At 42.3% G+C, this 20,016-nt stretch overlaps 1 protein-coding gene across 1 annotated transcript in view; it reads right to left on the bottom strand.

The window, feature by feature from the left end:
- Positions 1 to 20,016, bottom strand: part of ABCA13 (ATP binding cassette subfamily A member 13) — a 294,970-nt gene that overhangs the window by 16,540 nt on the left and 258,414 nt on the right. Inside the window, exons 57-59 of the mRNA XM_050937636.1 lie at positions 10,796 to 10,930; positions 6,399 to 6,502; positions 3,235 to 3,327 (exon numbers count right to left, since the gene is read on the bottom strand). Coding sequence (XP_050793593.1) covers positions 3,235 to 3,327; positions 6,399 to 6,502; positions 10,796 to 10,930 — 332 coding nt within the window. The remainder of the gene's footprint in view (positions 1 to 3,234; positions 3,328 to 6,398; positions 6,503 to 10,795; positions 10,931 to 20,016) is intronic.

Genomic DNA, 20,016 nt, shown 5'->3' with positions numbered 1-20,016 from the left:
GTTCTGTTCATTCTCTCTGAAGCACCTGGCACTGTCCACTGTCAAAAGACAGGATACCGGGCTGGATGGACCATGGGTCTGACCCACTATGGCCATTTTTATGTTCTAATATACAATTAATATGGTTTACATGAATTTCCTGTCAGCAGAATTCTCACTTTAAAATAAACTATAAATAAAAAAAGTGTCACCAGTGTAACCAACACACACAAAAATCATTCTTAATTTACAATTTATGTGGTTTACATGCATTTCCTTTCAGCATAATCAATCACCTAGCAAATCAATTAAAATATTATGACTAAGCACAATACACACTCTACCACTCAAATAGAATGGGATTCCTCACCTCTGCTACAAATACGTTTTCACTTCCAGGATACAACCACACACAATGCACTTATCAAATTCCTCAAAGTCACACTCAAGCATACAATCTTTACTCCAGTCTCAGTGTGATAACAACAGCAGCCTTTTCAAGTCAAGGCATAATCTATCAATAGCATATATTAATCATGCGGAAGTCAGAGTTAAGGTTGTGCATTTCAGTTGGAAGTGGAAGGGGAATTTTGTTTTAGACAGGAGAAAGTCTGCAATTGCATTTGGGCTGTAGAACAGGTTAAATGAAGTTCATCTACATGTTAATATTGCCTTAAGTGATTACACTGAGTTTTACTAAATTTCTTCACTTGAGTCATCTTAACTGAAAATTGTGTGTGTGTGTGTGCGCGTGTGTAAGGGGTGGAGTTACTTTTTTTTTCTTTTTGTTTCTGTTTGTTCAAAGTGTTACAGTGCTGGTAGATACTGTGTTGACAGGGTATAAAAGAAACAGGGACACTAGAGGGTGCTGAGTAAGTGGGCGTGACGATGTGGGTAGGCTTCAAGGCAGCAGGAATTGGTGAGTGAAACAGGAAGTTGGTAGCACGGGTGGTTAGTATGGGTAGTAGATAGAGGAGGAAAGTAGTGTTTGGCAGCTGGGTATTTAGGATGCCAGGAAAACAGGAGGTGCTGAATATAAGTTGCATTGCATTTCGAGTTGTAAGGTTTCAGTGAGATTAGTAAGGCTGAAAATAAATCTGAAACGGGGCAGAGGAGGAGGCAGGAGTAATGAATGAACTATAAGAGAAGCTGGGGTGGGGGCAGAGATGGTAGGAGGCTTCCAGAGGTTGGCTGTGAATATCCAATGTGGGTGAGCATAGCAGTAGTGTTGAGCAGGGAGTAAGTAAAAACTGCAACAGCTAAATTTCAATGCAGAATGGTCTGAATTGATTTCTCTGGGAAAGTTAGTAACTATTTTTTTCCACCAAAATGTAATAGTCCTCTGGAGAGTAATTGTGATATATATTTGGAAACTAAACTCAATCAATCAATCAGTGAGCTGTGAAATAGAGAGGAGCTTCACTCCAGCACACTGTATCTGGTCTGTGGGAACCTGGGATGTTAGCAAAGTGACCACACAGTGGAATAAAGGAACCTGGAATCAGGAGTTGGCTGGGGAGTGGAGCTGGGAAACCAAGGGGCGAGGCTGGACAGCAAGAAAGCTGCAGTGAGTGGAAGTTCATGGAGGATACTGAAATTCTCATTGGCTTCCCTTTGGGTATATCCCAAGTGTTAAGATGGAGAAGGGGAACTTCTATTGCATTTCATTTTTACTTTGCCGAACATGTCATTTTACTGGATGTTTGTGTATGAGGTTCTAAGTTAATGGTGACGGTGGTGGCTTAGCTACAGGAAGCTAAAAACAAAAGTGAGACTGTTGTAGCCAATTTTCAGAACTGGATGATATTCACTGATTCCTCTGGAAAAGTTAGTGACTCTCTTTTCCCCCCTTATCCCGCCCCCACAAAAAGGATGTAGAAAAATCAATAGATCTCTGGATCAATAGATCTGTGGTAAATTTTGGAGACTAAATTCTGTCATTGAACTGTGAGCTAAAGAGATTTTTAATCTTCTTTATGTGAAAATCTCAGTGCAGCTTTAACTATGGGCTCACTACAGATGCCTCAATGATATTGATAACCAGGACACATATCACAAAATCCCACAAGCATGCGATTAAGATTCAATTATTGAAAGAACTGACGTGGCAAATAGAAGGAATGCAAATCTGCTGATAATGTAAAATATGCCCGGTGTGCTGTTTTTTCACTTAAAATAATGAATTTTACAAGAATAATGACTATGAATTTGTGTCAGACACTCTCTCTTTTGAGAATATGTTCTGCTGGAATCCTGTTTTGGAGAAATGGAAAGCAGCTGTTGATTTGTGAGTGTCCTGAAATCATTAGGATTGGGCAGATCTTCTGGTGTGTCACCTAGTTTATTCCCCTGCCTAGTTCTCATTGCCCCCAATTATCAGTATGATGTATATCTATTTTATACTTAGATATCTCCAGGGATTGTGATCCCAAAAATTGCCTTTAGAGCTTGTTGTTATTAAATGTGCTTACAGTTATCATGACAGATGCTCAGCTGGTGTAAATTAGCTTAGCATCACTGACTCCAATGGAATTATGTTGATTTACTCCAGATGAGAAACTGACCCATAAAGTTTATTCTAACATTTAATCTAAGTTTTAAAAGCTGAAGTTTAACCCACTGCTTCTTGCCCTATTTTCCTGTTGGTAATGTGTACCTGTCCTCTTTATAACATACCCACTTACATAGATTATGTTTGACTTCAGAGCACAGACAAAGCAGAATTGAGAGTGCTCAGTCCATGAAAAGGAAGAGAGGAATGTTATTATTTATAAATAGAGGGTCTGAGTCTGAGGACATACAATTACCACTGAAGTCAGCTCAAGAAGGTACTAGGCAAGAGGGATAGCTAATTTGAACGGCAAGAAAGCATTTCTTTAGTGGCTACTGTTCTGGTACATGCTTATTTCTATGAGCAGAGAGCCATGCGATGAACATAAGGCTTTTTTTATGAATCCAGCAAAATGTCAAATTGCACACAATCCATTTCTCAGGTTGGGTGAAGTAGGAACTTGATTTAGATACAGTTTTTTGTCTTTCAAATACCAGTGCAGATTATAAACTATTTCAGTAATGTCATGCATCCATTTAGTTTGCTTAGACATCTTAAATGCTTCTCTTTTAACTTCAGTAATGGCAGGTAAGGGGAAATTGTCTGCAGTTGTAAGTATTTATATCCTATTGGCACTATTAAAATGTCTAGCTAAATCTCTGCCTGAATTTAGCAGCAGTAGGTTAGATGTTAACATATAATACCTCTTTTTAATATGCTGGGGAGAACCAAGACACTTGAAACTGCCATTGACCATAATAGCAAGCCGAGTACAGAGGGCTTCACACTCTTCCATGCTAGAGGAAAGATGGTGAAAAGAACAATAATTAGGAAAGATGAAAGTTATTTATGACAAACTTTAATTAAAATTTGAAGAAGTCTGGATGGCACAGAAGATGGGATACAGAACCTTTCACTTCTAGGTCAATGGTTCAAATGCATCACTAATCAGTAGAGACCAAAAGTTATTACCATATGACAGCTGGTAGAGTCCCATACAAATGAATTCATGTTTTCAGTCTGTTTCTAAGTGGATAATTTTGGCCATGTTACAAAAGTCATACTACTACAGGCACTAATTAACTACCTTATCTGCACTCTCAGCAGAGATGCTAAGGACTGGGCTATCAGCTCAATGTTCTCTAACATACATAGTGGAAGTTACTCCAAATTAGGGTTGGAATGTTTGACAGGGAAGTGTGGTAAAACTACACTGCTTCTTTTGAATTGTGCTAGTCCTTGTGAAGTGAAATACTACTTAGTATTATTATGGGTGACAGAGTAGAGACCACAAAATGACCCAAACAGAAATGTAGTTAGGATATAACACCAAAGTTCTAAAAGATGCACCATGCTGTATTTTAATGCTTCAAATAATAATGAATTACTGGGACTTACAAATGTTAGAACAAATGCACTACCCTCATATGGAATTGAATAATTCTTGCAGAGCATAGAGAAATTAAGTAAGCCGTGGCAACAGTAATAAATTTCACATAATAGCTCACTACAATGGTACATTTCCAAAACCAACATCCAATGGGGATATGTGACAGAGTCTGGTTTTCAGTGAAGCCTCAACCGATATTCCATTTGTGCAAGCATAATTCTGCACTTGGGAATAAAGGTGGCTGCAATTCACCATTGACACACAGACTCATGAGTGAGATGCCTGGTAATATGTGTGCACGCACAGGTAGTTCGATGTACCTGCAGTTCACTGTGGCCCTGACTTCACATAGCCATGTAGGGTAGGGGAGGAAGGACTCAGTCCCTACCCTTGTTTGGCCCACATATGGGCAGACAGGAATTACAGCCATTGCACTTGGGAAAGCACTGTTGAAGTACTCCTGTGAGAGCAGCTCATTCAAAAGGAGGCACTGAGTCAGGGACAGATAGGGATTAGGTAGACCATAGCTCTGCCCCTGTTACATGTGGGGAGTACGTTACAGCCCTTTAAAGGTGGTTTTCAGATGGCTCTCCCCACAGCACAAACGGGGTAGCTAGTTCCAAGAGGCATTCTCTTTGCAGTACAATGCCTCCCAGTGCTACCTCTGGGGTGATGCCAACTGACACTGCCCTCACACGGGATAGTGGTTAAATACCACAATCCAGCCCTATGGGAATCATTAATACAACCTCCAAAAACAGAGGTACTCTCCAAAATTTAAGCCCATTAACTTCAGAGACTAAATTTTAAGAGGGTCCCTTAAAAAGGACCCATATATTTTATATGTATACTTGTTGCACACAAAAAATGCATTTACAAACACAAATGCATTTCCCATTTAAGAGGTTCTTTGAAAATCTGGCCTCCAATATCAAATCTTGCCCACATGCAACCGGTCACAGCAATGTACTATTAATTAGAATTGGAATTCATGTACACTATCACTGTTAATTTTTACTACTCTATCTTAAAAAAACATTCATTCATGGAGCTGAATGAATGAATATCAATAATTTTTTGAGGAGTTTATTTTCTTTTCCTGCTCACGACATATCTTTGAGCTGATCACTATTATTCTCAGTTTCTTTGTTATTTGAAAATGATGGTTTTACTCTGTGGTTTGAAAATCAAGCTGTGCTGTTTACCGGTGACTGTTTACTTAAAATCACATATTTTTGTTCCCTAGCTGGATGAACAGTCTAGCAATTTGGATACAAACATTCACGTATCTGAATTTAAAGATTCGGTTTCCATGAATACCAAAACAACTTTTAAATTCATTTTTCTGTGAGCCTCAAACATTGAACATTCACAGAGAGAAAATGCCTTGAATACATCTGAAGCAACTTTCATTTAAAATATCTAACAAATCTTCTGTTGTGGCATTTTATTGATTCATTTACTAATTCAGGATTTAATTTGATCAAAACATTAATTCAGTGTTTTGATTAATCAGTTCTGCCCCTTCTAGGCATTCTTTCATAATTACACAGATAGAGATTTCTATCAGCGAATCAGATTGCTCCCTCAGTTTAAGCCATTTATATATAATTATACTTACTATGTAGCGCGCCCTGCAGGGAACATGCAATTTATTCAAGTTACCATAGATGCTACAAAACAGTTTCAATGCCTTCTCCATTAAACTGACAAAATAGAGAGCATATTAGGGAGGATTCATGAGACATTTAGAGCCAGGTTAGTGATCGTGAAGAACCACCGCATCCCAGGAGGGTACAGTCATTTCCAGTACCGGAAGTGCAGATAGGTGGTGTAGGATAGACATGATTTAAGTTTTCATATAGTATTTCCAGAAGCCCTGAGGTTTGGGGCTTCAGCACTGAGGGGGCGCCCAGGGCTCCAACCCTGTGCATTTGAAAATATTTACCCGCACTCTACTCTGGACAGCTGTGGTTGAATTTAAAACTTGAGACTGGAACATCCTTTAAGTTAGGGCAGCATGCTTCCCCGCTATGATGCCAACTACCAACTCTGGTCAGTCCAGAGAAGGGAAATGGCCATGGACCTCTCCTCCTTGTCCCCTTTGGTGATGGGTAGTTCCTTGGGGGATGGTGTTGAGTGAGGCTTAAAAGGAATAGCCCTAGTACCTCAGGGAACAAAGGGACTGTAGTAGTGGTTGATCCTTGAATGGGGAGAGCAAGGCAAGTGGAAGGGTCATTACCTCTTCCCTATCTCAGATTACCCATCAAGCCATAATGTAGTCCTTAACACTAGAATTTAGGCAAATCCAGATTTCATGGATGAGAAGGAACTGCCATAATAGAGCAAGAGACCTTAGCACTTTTCATCCTGAACACAAATATCGACTTCTCTCTTTCAGAGGCGTGTGCCTCAGAACTCAATTAGAGCAAGTGATTAGACAAAGAGAGGATGTTAGCCAATGTGATAATATTGCACCTGTGGGATGTGAGCACAGCAGCACAGCCATCCTGGACTTCCTTCGTGATGGCTTTCCAGAGGTATCGTTTGGAACAGGGATCCATTCCAGAACTAGGCTCATCCTACAGAAACAAATGCATCAGTTAAGAATGGGAGTAGAGAAGGGAGAGAAAGAATTTGATGACGACGCAATTAGGGCCAGATGCTCCTCACATGGTCTATTTACATGCAGGGCAAGGGAGGTCTCTGACTTGGGATTAGTAAAGTTTCTCTGTTTTGTTGGGGTGGAGTGTGGTGGGGGTGCAGTGTTTGCTGCTCCTCCCTGCCTAGAACTTGTGGATCTGCCAGAGGCATGGGCCAACAAATTAGAGGTCCTATATCTCCATGCTGTCTCCCCTGCACAATCACACATGGCTCCTCAGTGCTCTATGGAAGCACAGCTTCCTACTCCCAGGTTCTCTATGCCATGCTTTCCTTCAAGGGGCATTCCAATCTGTGGAGGGGGAACCACGTGACTACATACTAATGCAGACAGCATTGCCTTACTCCATAATATCCCTCAAGGTTTGAGGGAAAACAATGTCGCCCCAGCTGACCTGATTCATAGTCCCACACTTCCAAAAGCTGTGCAAACTAAATCTCCTGGAACAGTCGTGAATAGGAAGTGCAGCTGCAGAGATTGCACTTCCCCTTTCTGCATCCTCTGCAACTGATAAGATGGGTTTTGATACCTTTTGCTGATGGAAGAGGAAGATACCACTTGGCCCTTATTCTTTAAAACCCATCCTCTCCACTTTTGTAGTGACAGAGAAGACAGTCCTTTCAATGGTTCCACTGAATGCAGGGTGTCATGAGGGTGGCACTGGCTATCAGTATCAATAGTGTGGGGCTGGTTTGTTTTCAGGAAGGAATTCTAGCTGAGTCTTGTAAGCAAGAAGCACACGAAGTTGGAGCATGCTGCTCTAACTCCGATTTTGGTGCTTAGACACAAATGACACAAGGAGAGAGAGAGTCCATCTCAGTCTCTCTTATAGTTGCTTTGTTGGGTCTCCAGGGCTGGCAGGAGTAAAAGGCAGAAAAAAACAAAACTGAACCCAAACAACTTATATTTTTATCACCTAAATAAGAAGAGATGACTCTAAACATTAACGGGGAGCTGATCTGTTGGGTAAATTGATTATATTTTTAACATTGTCACTTTAATAAAGAAAACACTTCACATGGTTTTTACTTCTATTCCCTAATTATGGATCCTTCATAGATTAACGCCTCTATAAATCCTTTATAAGTAATCCTTCCCAAAACACTTATAATATGTATAAACCTTTTAGAGCATTTGAGTTATTTAAAAGTGTGTTTTTTTCCTCTCAACACTACATATGTGAGGATACATCTTTCACAGCAAGGGGCAAATTGAAATGGCTGCCTGTGGTGACAGATTGTCCTAAAGAGATTACATAACAGTTGGAGTACCTTCTGATAGTAGGGGAAGCATTGACTTAAGAAGATAATCTTCCCCTTTTGCCAAGTCATCCAAGATCAGTTTGAGCTCAAAAAATATAAGTACAACCATCCAACACATACGTGGATTAGTGCTATGAAATTAGAGGAAGCAAAACACTTCTGGTTTTATGAACATAGGCAGATTCGGAGGCACAGCACGGTAAGTGCTCTAATCTAGTTTAACCCATTCTGTACTCACTTTGAAGACAAACTCTTGGGATTGATGATTTATCCCTTTACTCTGGGGAGTATACTCCCACCAAGTGGCATTTCTGAAGGATTATAAGATTTATTTAACAATCCCCCCGCCCCCAGGCATAGAAAGGGCAACTAAAGAGGACTTTTGTTTCCTCTAGTGGAACGCTTACGGCATATGATGGGCTCAGTATAAGATAAGAAAAGAGAGAAGGTACCCATCTTTCTCTGGATATTTACTAAACCCTCCTGTTACATGTTACTTTTATCCTGGCTAATGAAGATGATTTTGAAGAGCATAATTTTTGCCTAGGGGATCTATCAGATTCCACCAAATGGCAGATAGTTTAAAAAATATGGAATATTGAGGAGGAAATCTTGCTTATGGAAGGATTCTCCTCACTGTTCATTTGGAACCACTTATGCATATTAAAATTCTGGGGAGCTTTGCAATTGGTCTTCCCAACCTGTCTGAAGACTTTGCAGCTATTGCTCCAGAGATCTGACCTCTGCTTGCAACTGTATCCTGCTACTGACACCAGTATTACCCCTTTTGATCTGATTGGCTTATCAAAGTTTGGGGTCCCCTCCTGTGGGTGTGCCAGTTAAGAGTAGACACTGGTGGTAGTCAGATATTTTTTGATGCAGTTTTGTTTATTTATGAAGAATGTACGAAGTCCTATGTCTCAAACACAGAAGGAATCAGACAGAAGGAAACAGCTTCTTTTACTCACAGCACCAAGAGTGCTCTTTTCAGCCTGCAACCCTGGCCAAAATCCTCTTCCAATGCTTCTTCCAGGATCAGCCACTATTATTTCAGCTGTTCCCTTTCTCTCTGTGGGTTGGTCTACACTGGAAACTTACATCAGCAAAGCTATATCTCTCAGGGAGGTGAAAAATCTACACCCCTGAAAGATGGACTTATGCCGACCTAACCCTCAGTGTAGACTGCGTTAGATTGATGGAAGAATTCTTCCATCAACCTAGCTACTGACCTTCAGGGAGGTGGATTAACTACAGCAATGGGAGAATTCTTCTCATTGGAGTAGGTAGTATCTACGCTGAAGTGCTACAGTGGCACAGCTGTGCCACTACAGTGGTTTAAGTGCAGACATACCCTCCATCCAGGGCTGGCTCTAGCCATTTCACCGCCCCAAGCACGGCGGCACGCTGACGGGGGCACTCTGCCGCTCGCTGGTCCCGCAGCTCCAGTGGACCTCCCGTAGGTGTCCCTGAGGAGGGTCCGCTGGTCCTGCAGCTCCAGTGGACCTCCCGCAGGCAGACTGCCCCCCGCGGCATGCTGCCCCAAGCACACACTTGACGCGCTGGGGCCTGGAGCCAGCCCTGCCTCCATCTTTCTTGTCCCTTCTCAATTTCTGTGTGTCCTGCTTTCTCTTCTTTCCCTGCTCCTCACCCCATTCCTACTCAAACCATAACTCAGCTAAAGCCGATGGGTGGGCTTGCACACTCCTTTTGTCTTAGGTGGGGTTTTTGTTTACAGTTATACTAATTGAAAGGTGAGCTCACACATATCAAACTGAATCCCATTGCAAAGTTCTACCCAGCCCATAAGAGTACTAAAGAATGCATTTCCATGACTGACAACACTTCTGGTACCATTGTCATTAAAATAAAATAATACCTATTGCTCAAGATGCTCTATGGAATCATTGTAGCTTTTGCCCCATATGGTGTCCCCTGTCATTGGTTGCTTGTGCTGTGGTCTCTCTCTCTGTCTCCACAACTCAAAGCCAGGTCACTAAACACCCCCCACACACACACCTCCGGGGTATCTAATTCACTCTGACAAGCTGCCCACATGTCACCTCACAAAGTCTTCTGTTCCACCTGTAGATCCTGTGCCACTTCTTAGCAGCTGACAGGGGATCCAGCCCAGAGATTCTACGACTAACAATCCACGTCTGTTCAGTCTCAGTTGTTGTTTCCCTCGATTCCTTCCTACTCAACCTCTTTTTTTGCCGTCAGAGCTTCCCCTGCTCTCTGTGGCTACTTCTTCTCCATCAGCCTCTTGTCAGATTCCCTAGGATCCCAGGTTTTACTGTCCCCCTGGACTTCCTCCTTGTCCTTGGCTCCATTTCCATTTAGAGAGTGACTGCAGGCTCCTCCCCTGTAACTCCTCCTGCTCTCCCTTCCTGGGCTTTATAATCCTACCCCAAACCAGCTCTACCCCAAACTAGGCTTCATCTGCAGGTAGTGTTTGTCAATCCCTGACTTCCTTCAAAGTGCAGCATATAAGGTTAATTGGCCCCTTCTGGCTCACCTTAACCCTTTCAGGGCTTGTGTGGGATGAGCATCCCATTATAATCCTATTTTAGTTTTTTTTATATGCTTACATTGTGCAGAAATATGGGCAGAAAATATACTATACTTTGTAATATATTGAACAGTAAATTCTATTTCTCTTGTTCTGGAATAAAAGAGATCTCTGTCTAAAAAATACATACCTAAACTGCAGCAGGAATATAGCACTTGTACTATTGCCGGCCTAGGAAACCTAGCTCCAACTGGGGAATGTTGGAGCACAAATTAAAACAAGTTTATTCCGGGAGTTGAATATGAAATCTGCACTGCTTTTGTGTCACTTATTCCTGGAGGTGATTTGCAACCTGCACCACGTTTTCACACGTCAGGTAGGAAAATCAAATAATGAAATATGTTAATGCTTCCGAAGCAATAATAATGTTCACTCTACTCACCAGTAAAAGTATTTGGGGTTTGCCAACTAAAGCCAAAGCTGTAGAAAGCTTCCTCTTTGTGCCACCGCTATATGACTTCACCAGTTTGTTAATATGGGCATCAAGGTGCAATCGGCTAACAAGGTCCCCAGCTACCTGTAATTGAGAAATGGCAAGCTTGGTCAGACTAGTATAGTCAATAGAACAGTGGTTTTCAACCTTTTTTTCATTTGCGGACCCCTAAAATTTGTGAATGGAGATAGACATAGTGTGTACCACAGGTTGAAAATCACTGTTCTGTGGCAACAATCACCTTTCACAGACCCCTTAGACATAGTCTGAGGACCCCCAGGGTTCCATGGACTGAAAACCAGTGTAATAGAGTCTGCACTAGTATGGAATACTTTTTCTGGCTGAGCATATTAAAAACGAATACAAAGTATTTCCATTTTTCTCTTCTGACACATGCTGTTACTTTTAAGTCCTGGAAGAAGGCTCCCTGGAATCTGTCAGACAAAATGTTAAGAATAAAAGGCTGCTGCTAGGGGACTCCTAAGGATAAGACAGCCTCTTGTACAGAATATTTGGGTTTGTCAACTCTTGTAACAGTCATTTGCATTCATTTTGCATTGTTGAGTCAATAATTTAAAATGCTCCTCATTCCAACTAGTTTCTGCAATATCTATCTGATCAAACACATTTCTCAAGTGCTAGAGAATCTGAGAGAATGAAACAATAGGTCAGACACAGAAAGATGGAATCAGCAGAAAGGCAATCTCACATGAGTAATAGGTTCAGCTATTCTAAATGACTGAGTTAAACAAGACACAGGACTAACTTGATAACATCTCCACTTGCAAGCTCTGAGCTGGTAAAGGAGAAGGGCAGGTGTGACAATCAGGGTCTACATACTCCAGAGAGAAAAGGGGGTCTGAACCCCAGAGAATAAGCACCTGAATTAAGTAGTTGTATACTATGTTATTGTGCATAAACTTACGTCAAGTAAGATCTTTTATGAAAGCTTGTAATGTTCTGAACTTGATGGTCATTAGGAGATTTCTGTGCAGGGGATGGCTATGAATATTTGCATGAGTATGTGTGTAGAACATTGTAATTGTAACTCTGGTGCAACTACATCATCACCTCATAACAGGAAGTGATGTAATTAGGTAGGCAGTGGCATCTCTCAGGCTAGCTGTTTATACAAAACCCAACTTAAAGTACCCATCCGTTGTCCAACCAAGAAGACACAATAGTGGAACATTGAAGTTAATGGAAAGGAGGGAGTTTCCTTCACTCTGAACAATGAGGAGTCATCATGGCAGGAGAAAGAAAGAAAAAAAAACTTTTCAAACAGGTTTTGAAGTTTGGTATCCAGAAACTGAGGGCTAGCATCTATGCAGGGTGCTGTCTGTGAAACAATGGATCCTGGCTATGACAGGGTGAAGTAATCAGGAAGGGAGCAGCACCTTTTCTAATACAAGCTACCTACTGTTTTTGCCCAGTTTCCCAGCATGCACTCACATATAGCTGTTCACAGACAGCATTAAGACACCCAAAGTTACAAGGCAGTAGGTATCAGCCTGGGTGATCTCCAAAATGTTACAGCAAATTAGTCCCAAAACTTTTTGTTTAACTTGTTCATGTAAATGTGGAGGGAGAGGGGAGGCAGATTAGGTTGGCCCTGCACAGGGGCACTAGTGGAAAGAGAAAAGAGGCAATCAGCTTCCTCAGACTTGGTGTCTCCTAACATTTCTGCTCAGCCAAACCTTAATTGAGCTGGTTTTCGAGATATGAAAATGAGCCACATCTTCTAGTGCATGCAGCTTATCCTGGGTATAGCAACAAGGGGAAAGGCAGTTGGAGAGTAGGTTACAGTCCATTAGTCTCCTCCTATCACTGGCACTAGCTGAGATCATCTGCCAGAAAATCCAGAGCAGGATCCTTATGCACACTTCCTCTCCCTCTGCACCATCTGAAGTCAATAGCAAAAGTCATGGGAAATTGTAGGGTTAAAATTAGACAGAGCCCAGCCCGCTCAGTGAAGTCACAAAAAAATGATCAATACAGAGAAGTAAACATTTACAACCTATTACTGGTATATACATGATCATGCCATTGGTAATAAGCTTATATAAACAAATTGTCCTGATGCAAAATTTCCTGAGGAACAGTTGAGAACCTCAGTATACCATAGAAAACATTCTTAAGGTTACATCTAAAAACAAAACAAAGAAATGAATGAAAATCTTACAAAGGGATTTCAAACCCAAACCCCTCTCTAGTATGTGCAATGCTGCATGTGGAAGCACTTGCACATACCATATTCCAGCACTGTCACCGGTGTACATAGGTGTACACGTGTGCATAGGTGAAAGACTCCACCACTTGCATGAACAGGTGATTGCTTTCTGTGCATGTCCATGCTATAACCTGCTAGTTAAAAAACAAAAACAAAAAGTGTATCTGGCAATCAGGAAACCAACATTTTGGCAATTTGGTGATGCAAAGTGCAAGTTTTCTTGCTATTTCCCAGGCGACCCACAAACTGTTTTGCTCCACTTCTGAGACAGATGCTGCAAGAAGTTGCCTTAGTAAGAAAACATGGGGTTGCTGAGTCTTCCTGCATGACCCTTTCACTTCACCTCCTATTCCCCACGTATAGCAGAACTGTAGAGATTCTGCTGTGTTTGGTGCAATCTCTTGCTTTGAAGAAGGCCAGAGGATTTGGCCCTAATATATTATAACTGAGCACTGGAGTTTTCCTTTCAAATAAAGAGTCTGGCTGTGAAAAATTCTAGGCACAGTCAACTTCCATTGACACCTGGTGACGCTAAGAAGAAAAAGGGCTATTAGGAGAATCCACCATGACCCTTGATAAGTTGTTCCACTGTGATTAATTCCTCTCACCATTAAAAAATTATGCCTTATTTCTAGTCTGAATTGGTCTAGCTTCACTTTCCAGCCATAGAATTGTGTTATAACTTTCTCTGAAGAGCCCATTATTATATATTTGTTCCCCATGTAGGTTACTTAGACTGTAATCAAGTGACCCCCTTAACCTTCTCTTTGTTCAGCTAAATAGATTGAGCTCCTTATGTCTATCACTATAAGGCATGTTTTCTAATCCTTTAATCATTCTCGTGGCTCTTCGCTTAACCCTCTGCAATTTATCAACATCCTTCTTGAACTGTGGATAACAGAACTTGACACAGGATTGCAGCAACAGTCAGACAGTGCCAAATATAGAAATAATGTCATTTTTGACATAGAGTGCCACTCTCCCTCCCTTTTTGCCCACTCGATCCTTTCTAAATAGGTTATAACCATTGATTCAGGCTGGTTATTCCTGTGCCACAGAAATTTTGCTGGCTTCTAAGTGTGGAGCTATGGGTCATTTCATGGTACTCATTTTGCTGTTCCTTTGAATGCAAAAAGCTTCCCAGCTAGCTTTTGCAGATGATTACAGCAAGTACACAAGCTGGCTGAAGGCCTAGTATATTCAGAGGTGAAAGTAAGCCTTTAAATCTCAAAAGGCCCCGCCTCTTCCAGTTGAGGCCACGCCTCTTCCAGTTGAGGCCACACTCGCTCAGGACTCCAGCGTACTGGTAAGTCCTTTAAGTTACTTTCACCCCTGAGTATATCGTCTGCACAACAGAAGTGTAACAGTGCAGCCCTGGGGATTGATTCACAAAGGTGCGTAGGCAGAAGTGTTATAAAACTTTTTCACTCCCTAGTGCCATCTTGAGTGCTATGAAGAGAGTTTGCTTTGCTAGGTGCTCTGAGAAAGAGTCTCCCTATGTCCTGGTATCTCCCTCAAACCTTATCCACTAAAGCAGCACAGTAGAATTTAGCTCATCAAATGTAATGTGATACATTTTATTCTATCATGCTCTTCAGCAGATGCCCCCTCCCGCTATCTCTTTTTCATTAACATATCTATAGAGAGAGAGACTAAATTTGCAGTAATAGTCCCAAACTCATTAATATAATCTAAATAGTAATGAAGATTCCATCTAAATTACATCTAAATTAGATATATTGTAAAGTAGCCAATACATCTCCATTATAAATACATTTAGCTGCATACCTATTGGTATACTGTTGTTTGGATGGTATCACACCATAAAGTATACATGAAAATGCCTCTCATCTTGACTAAACCCAAATGTGGGACATGATGTCTGACAAAGATTTAAAGTGACACACACACACACACTATTCATGCAGAAAACTGAAAATGCTGTGGGATTCCTTCATTTAGCATTAATGACACTCTCTGTCCTCAGTTTCATGAGTCTTTATTTCTGATATAAATAATTTTCTACAGCTGAAAGTGATGTGACTCCTTAGTTTGGGCGGCATATAGGTGACTCAGACTGAAATAAGGGATATATGAGAGATTTGTACACTAATATATACATTGTGACTTCATCCAAACCACATAGTTGGTGTTTTTCACCGGAGCACCTCCTCAATGCACATTTTAAACTCTTTCAACTCTTCCTCTCTCCCCCAGAACCAGGAAACTGAAACAACTCTTCACATTCATAGACAGACAGCCCTATCACTAGTCGCCAATGTTCCTTAGGAATACTTCAAAACGTGTTACCTTGATAATTCTAACTCAAGGAAAGAGCTCTCCTCTTCCTAAATTAGAGTCCAGTCCAACTCCCACTGACTTATAAAATCTAAGGCCTACATGCTGTGAACTCCTGCCCATACATTTAACATTACACACAAATAATCCCACTGAAGCCAGTGGGACTAGTCAAGTGTGTGAAGTTAAGCACCTCTGTAAACTTGTGTAGGACTGGAAATTAAGGTAGGGACCACGTTTGTATCTCTCAATAAAGCACTGCAAAAAAATAATATGCAGAATTTATTCAAATTATTAAACCAGAGACTTTTCCACAGTCAGTAACAGCACTCAGGTAAATTATATATACATACTGGGACTCTCTTGGTACTTTCTTCAGATTTACCTCCGAACTAGGGAATTTTTAGTATTGGATATTTATCTATCCTATTAACTTCGAAAGATATAATTTCTTAATTTTGGATCAGTCACTTCTGAATAGGACTGATGAATATAATGCCCAACTCATCATCCTTACAGTGTACACACACACACAAACACACACACACACACACACACACACAGAGTGAGCCAGATCCAACTTTCACTGAAGTCTATAGAAAGACTCAATTTGAATTTCATGAGTTGGACTGCATCCATATAAACTGGTGATACTCGTGAATAATTACAGAACTAGTGAAAATTTCAAACTTAGAATGAGTTTTAATACCCTATAATTAAAAAAAACATTTTGCCCAATTTTCTACAAATTGTCCCCCAAAATTATGTATTACCCTTCAGAGTAAATTTAGCAATTTTAGGAAAACTCATATTATTAGCTGAAGTTATAGGAGTTTATTGCACTTTCAGCTCTGATCCTGAAAAGATCTGCACACAAGCAAACCTGCAAAGCTCAGTTGACTATAGGACTAAATTCTGCTCAGATTCTGGTTAAGTCACCAAAGTATCAGAGGGCAGAATAGCACACAGCCTTCATAGAGTACAAGTCAATGGAGTTCCATGAGGAAGCAAAAATCCACCTGGGGACTTACTGAAGTACTGGGGACTTATTGAAGGAGGAACCCTGCCAATGCTCCCTTAAGCTGTCTGTTGGCTTTTGAAGTTCTGATAAAAAATCAGAGAAGCTTAGTTTGAAGAATCTCTAACCAGAAATAGTAATTTTAATATTGACAGGCCAAGCCTTGAAACATTGCAGTTGTTATGATTTTAATTAGTTTGCTAGGTGGGACAGACACTGATGTTGTTGGAACTTGTACTCTTTGAATAAATGTGTTCCAAATTCTACTCTCATCTACTATGGTGATTTCATTGGATTTGTACTAGTGTAACTGACAGCAGAATATAGCCCTAACCATTTCCCCTGAGATTTGAATTAAGCAATGTGTTGCGGTATGAGACAAATGTAATAAAAATATTTTTTTTTAAAAAACTATGCCAATCCAATGTGATAACTAGTTGAACATCCCAAGAGCCATGTATTATTTAAGCTCAACTCTAATTCTATTTAGTTTTACACATAGGCATAGTTTGACTTCTATATTTGGGGGGCAGCTCTAGCCAGGCCAATGAGGCTGTGCATGGGGGGCAAATTCCATGCCTGCCAGAGGCTTACAGGGCTGAGCCCACTGTGGGATCACCGGGCACCTGCCCCATCTTCATTAGGGTCTTACACAGGTACCCTGGGGGAATTTAACCAGGACCACGGGGTGGCTAATGTGCAGAAACTCCACACCCAGGGAAGGGCTGCTAGAGGGGTATGTGTGTGTACTGAGAGGGAGTATTGGGGGTGGGGGTGCTGGAGGACCTGCAGGCTCAAATTCAAGGTGGGGCACAGTGTTTCACTTCCTGTCATGGTGGCTGTTGCAAGCCCGAGATGCAGTTGCTCCCTGCATTCCTCTCACCCTCTCCAGGCTGGGTGGGTCTGGCCTTGTAACCTCTTCTGGCTGGGTTCTGAGGCCCCACAGTAGTGCAGACAGCCCAGCTGAGGCAGCCTAGCACTCACCGCTCCACTTACCTACCTGGCTAGGCTGGGCAGGATTCAGCAGCTGCAGGTGCAGAAGAGGGCCAAATTGAGGCACGGAGATGGCTCTTTCTGAGCTGTAATGTCTGCTCCCGAAAGGAAAAATCCCAGACATTGCCTCTTATTTGAAAAGTTTGCCTGGATGGAGAGTGGACTATCAAAAATGAGGCAATGTCCAGGAAAACCTGAACGTATGGTAACCCTAGCTTGGGGAAGAAGGGGGAAGCGATGCCCCCCTGCACCCACTTCAGACTCCACCCAGGGCTTTACAACATCATGATTTAAAAGAAACTTCTAGGGCTGCTTTAAAAAACAGATTAAAACTTCATATAATATAGTTTCACACTGATAACAAATGACCCATTTTCTCATCCTTTCCCATTCAGTTAATTACTGTTTTGGAACATTAAGTGCACTCAACTTTATGTCAGGCATTTAATTCCTGCTGCTGACAAATCTGTCCATGAAGGATCAGATCCTTGAAGTTATTGCTTTAATAGATTATATTTACTTATGTAGTAGTGCATACCGTAAGTCGCCTGCTCACTTGCCAACTCACTGTAAAACAAAATGAACTCAGATTGCTTTCCACCTTTGAATCAAACAACTGTGTTCCCTAGTGCATGTGCTTTCTTTCTTTTGTTAACACAAACACTTTAACAGTAAGCACTCGGAGAGTTTGGCCTGGAGCACAGCACAGTGTGTGGGAGTGAGACAACAACAACAACAATTTACATTTCCCTAGGAACTGCTATCCTCAAGGATTCACAAGCATTACATCTTACAAATTTCAGCTCAAAGACAGCTTTACACAGGGATCATTTCATTCACCACTGAAATTTAGCCATTTCTGAGGTGCAGTACAGCAGCTGTATTGCAACGCTGCCCAAGAGTCTAGGGGCTCTGGAGAGTTGCAGCACTGGTGGTGGCTTTACAGCACTGCAACTTACTCACCGTCCACACTTGCAAGGCACAGACAGCACTGCATCTCCCTGGCTACAGCGCTGCATGTACTCCACCTCTGCCTGGGGAATAACAATTGCAGTGCTGGTGATGCAGCACTGCTCCGCCAGTGTGGCCACCAAAAGCGCTGTTACTGGCCTCCAGAGGTATTCGGAGGTATCTCAAAATGCCTGCTCAGCCACTCTGCTCATCAGTTCGAACTCTACTGCCCAGACCTCAGGTGACCTGCCCTTTAAATGCCCTGGGAATTTTAAAAATCCCCTTCCTGTTTGCTCAGCCAGGTGTGGAGTGCAATCAGTGAATCTTTCCAAGTGACCATGCCTCCACGCACCAAACAAGCCCCAGCATGGAGCAATGGCGAGTTGCTGGACCTCATCAGTATTTGTGGGGAGGAAGAGTGAGGTACTGGGGTGGGGGGAGACACCTCAGAGTCCCAGGAGGCATGCAGCCAGGAGCTCTTCTCAAGCCAAGAGGAAGGTAGCCAGTCACAGCAGCTGGTACTTGGTGAAGGACAAGCAGAGGAGCGGGTTCCCGGTAAGTGGCTTTTATTTTCAGGATGGAAATGTTTTGGGAGAGGAGGGAGGGTTAGGGCTGCAAGCATGCATGCCTAGATGTGGAATAGCCCATTGATGTGGTCTATCACGTTGCAGTAATTGGCCTCGATAATCTCTTCAAAAGTTTCAGCCAGAGTGTGGGCAATGTGCTTGCGCAAGTTTATAGGGAGAGCCACTGTGGTCCTTGTCCCAGTCAGGCTAACGCGTCCATGCCACTGTGCCACGAGGGGTGGGGGGACCATTGCTGCACACAGGCAAGCTGCATAGGGGCCAGGGCAGAATCTGCACTGCTGTAGAAGACCCTCCCGCTCTTCCCAGGTGACCCGCAGCAGCGAGATATCTTCCAGGATTAACACCTGTGGAAAATGTTGGGAGAGTGTTCAGTGTAGGTGCCCCCTGCAGCTGTTTGCTTTCCCCAATGCACAGAAACCCCAGCACAGCCCTGAAGCAATCAGTCCCCCTTACTCACCATTTCGGGGCTCCTGTGGGTTATGTGCGTTCTCTTTGGTATGGGAAAATTATGCTAAAGTGAAGACTGTAAACTCCTTCACTGTGTGGGAATAACTGTCTGAGATATAAACAATGCTGCCTCTGTTAACTATTGCCTTTCCACAAGCGACCTTGACTTCTTGGCTGCCTGTGTTATCAACAGCTCAAAGACTCCAAAACCTGCGGAAGACACCGCGAAAAAGCAAAGACGACCTGCTGAAAGCAGTTATGGATCACTCTGCCAGAGAGAATAAAAAACTGCAGGACTGGAGGGAAAGGGAAAGCAGGATCCACCAGAGAAACACAGTGGCCAGGAAGAAGAGCACAAAGTAGCTGATAAGCATCCTGGCGCACCAAGCAGACTCTATCCAGGCGCTTGTAACCTAGCAGGCAGAGCACTACCGCACCAGCCCACCCCGTCCCAAAGCTCTTTCCCTTGTGCCCCAATGTCAGCTCAAAACCCCCTTCCCCAGCATTCAGGTTCTTACCTCCACCAGCTGCCCCCAACACCTGTACGTTCACCAACCAGCCCTGAGAACTACGACCTTACCCTCTGCACTCAACCCCCATCACCATGCAGTATAGGCATCCTGAAGTGCAGCAGTCATTGCACAGC

Source organism: Gopherus flavomarginatus, chromosome 2 (genome assembly GCF_025201925.1).
Source record: "Gopherus flavomarginatus isolate rGopFla2 chromosome 2, rGopFla2.mat.asm, whole genome shotgun sequence".
Taxonomy (NCBI): Eukaryota; Metazoa; Chordata; order Testudines; family Testudinidae; genus Gopherus; species Gopherus flavomarginatus.
The sequence above is the reverse complement of the archived record's forward strand: the minus strand, read 5'-3'. Positions and strand labels throughout refer to the sequence as shown.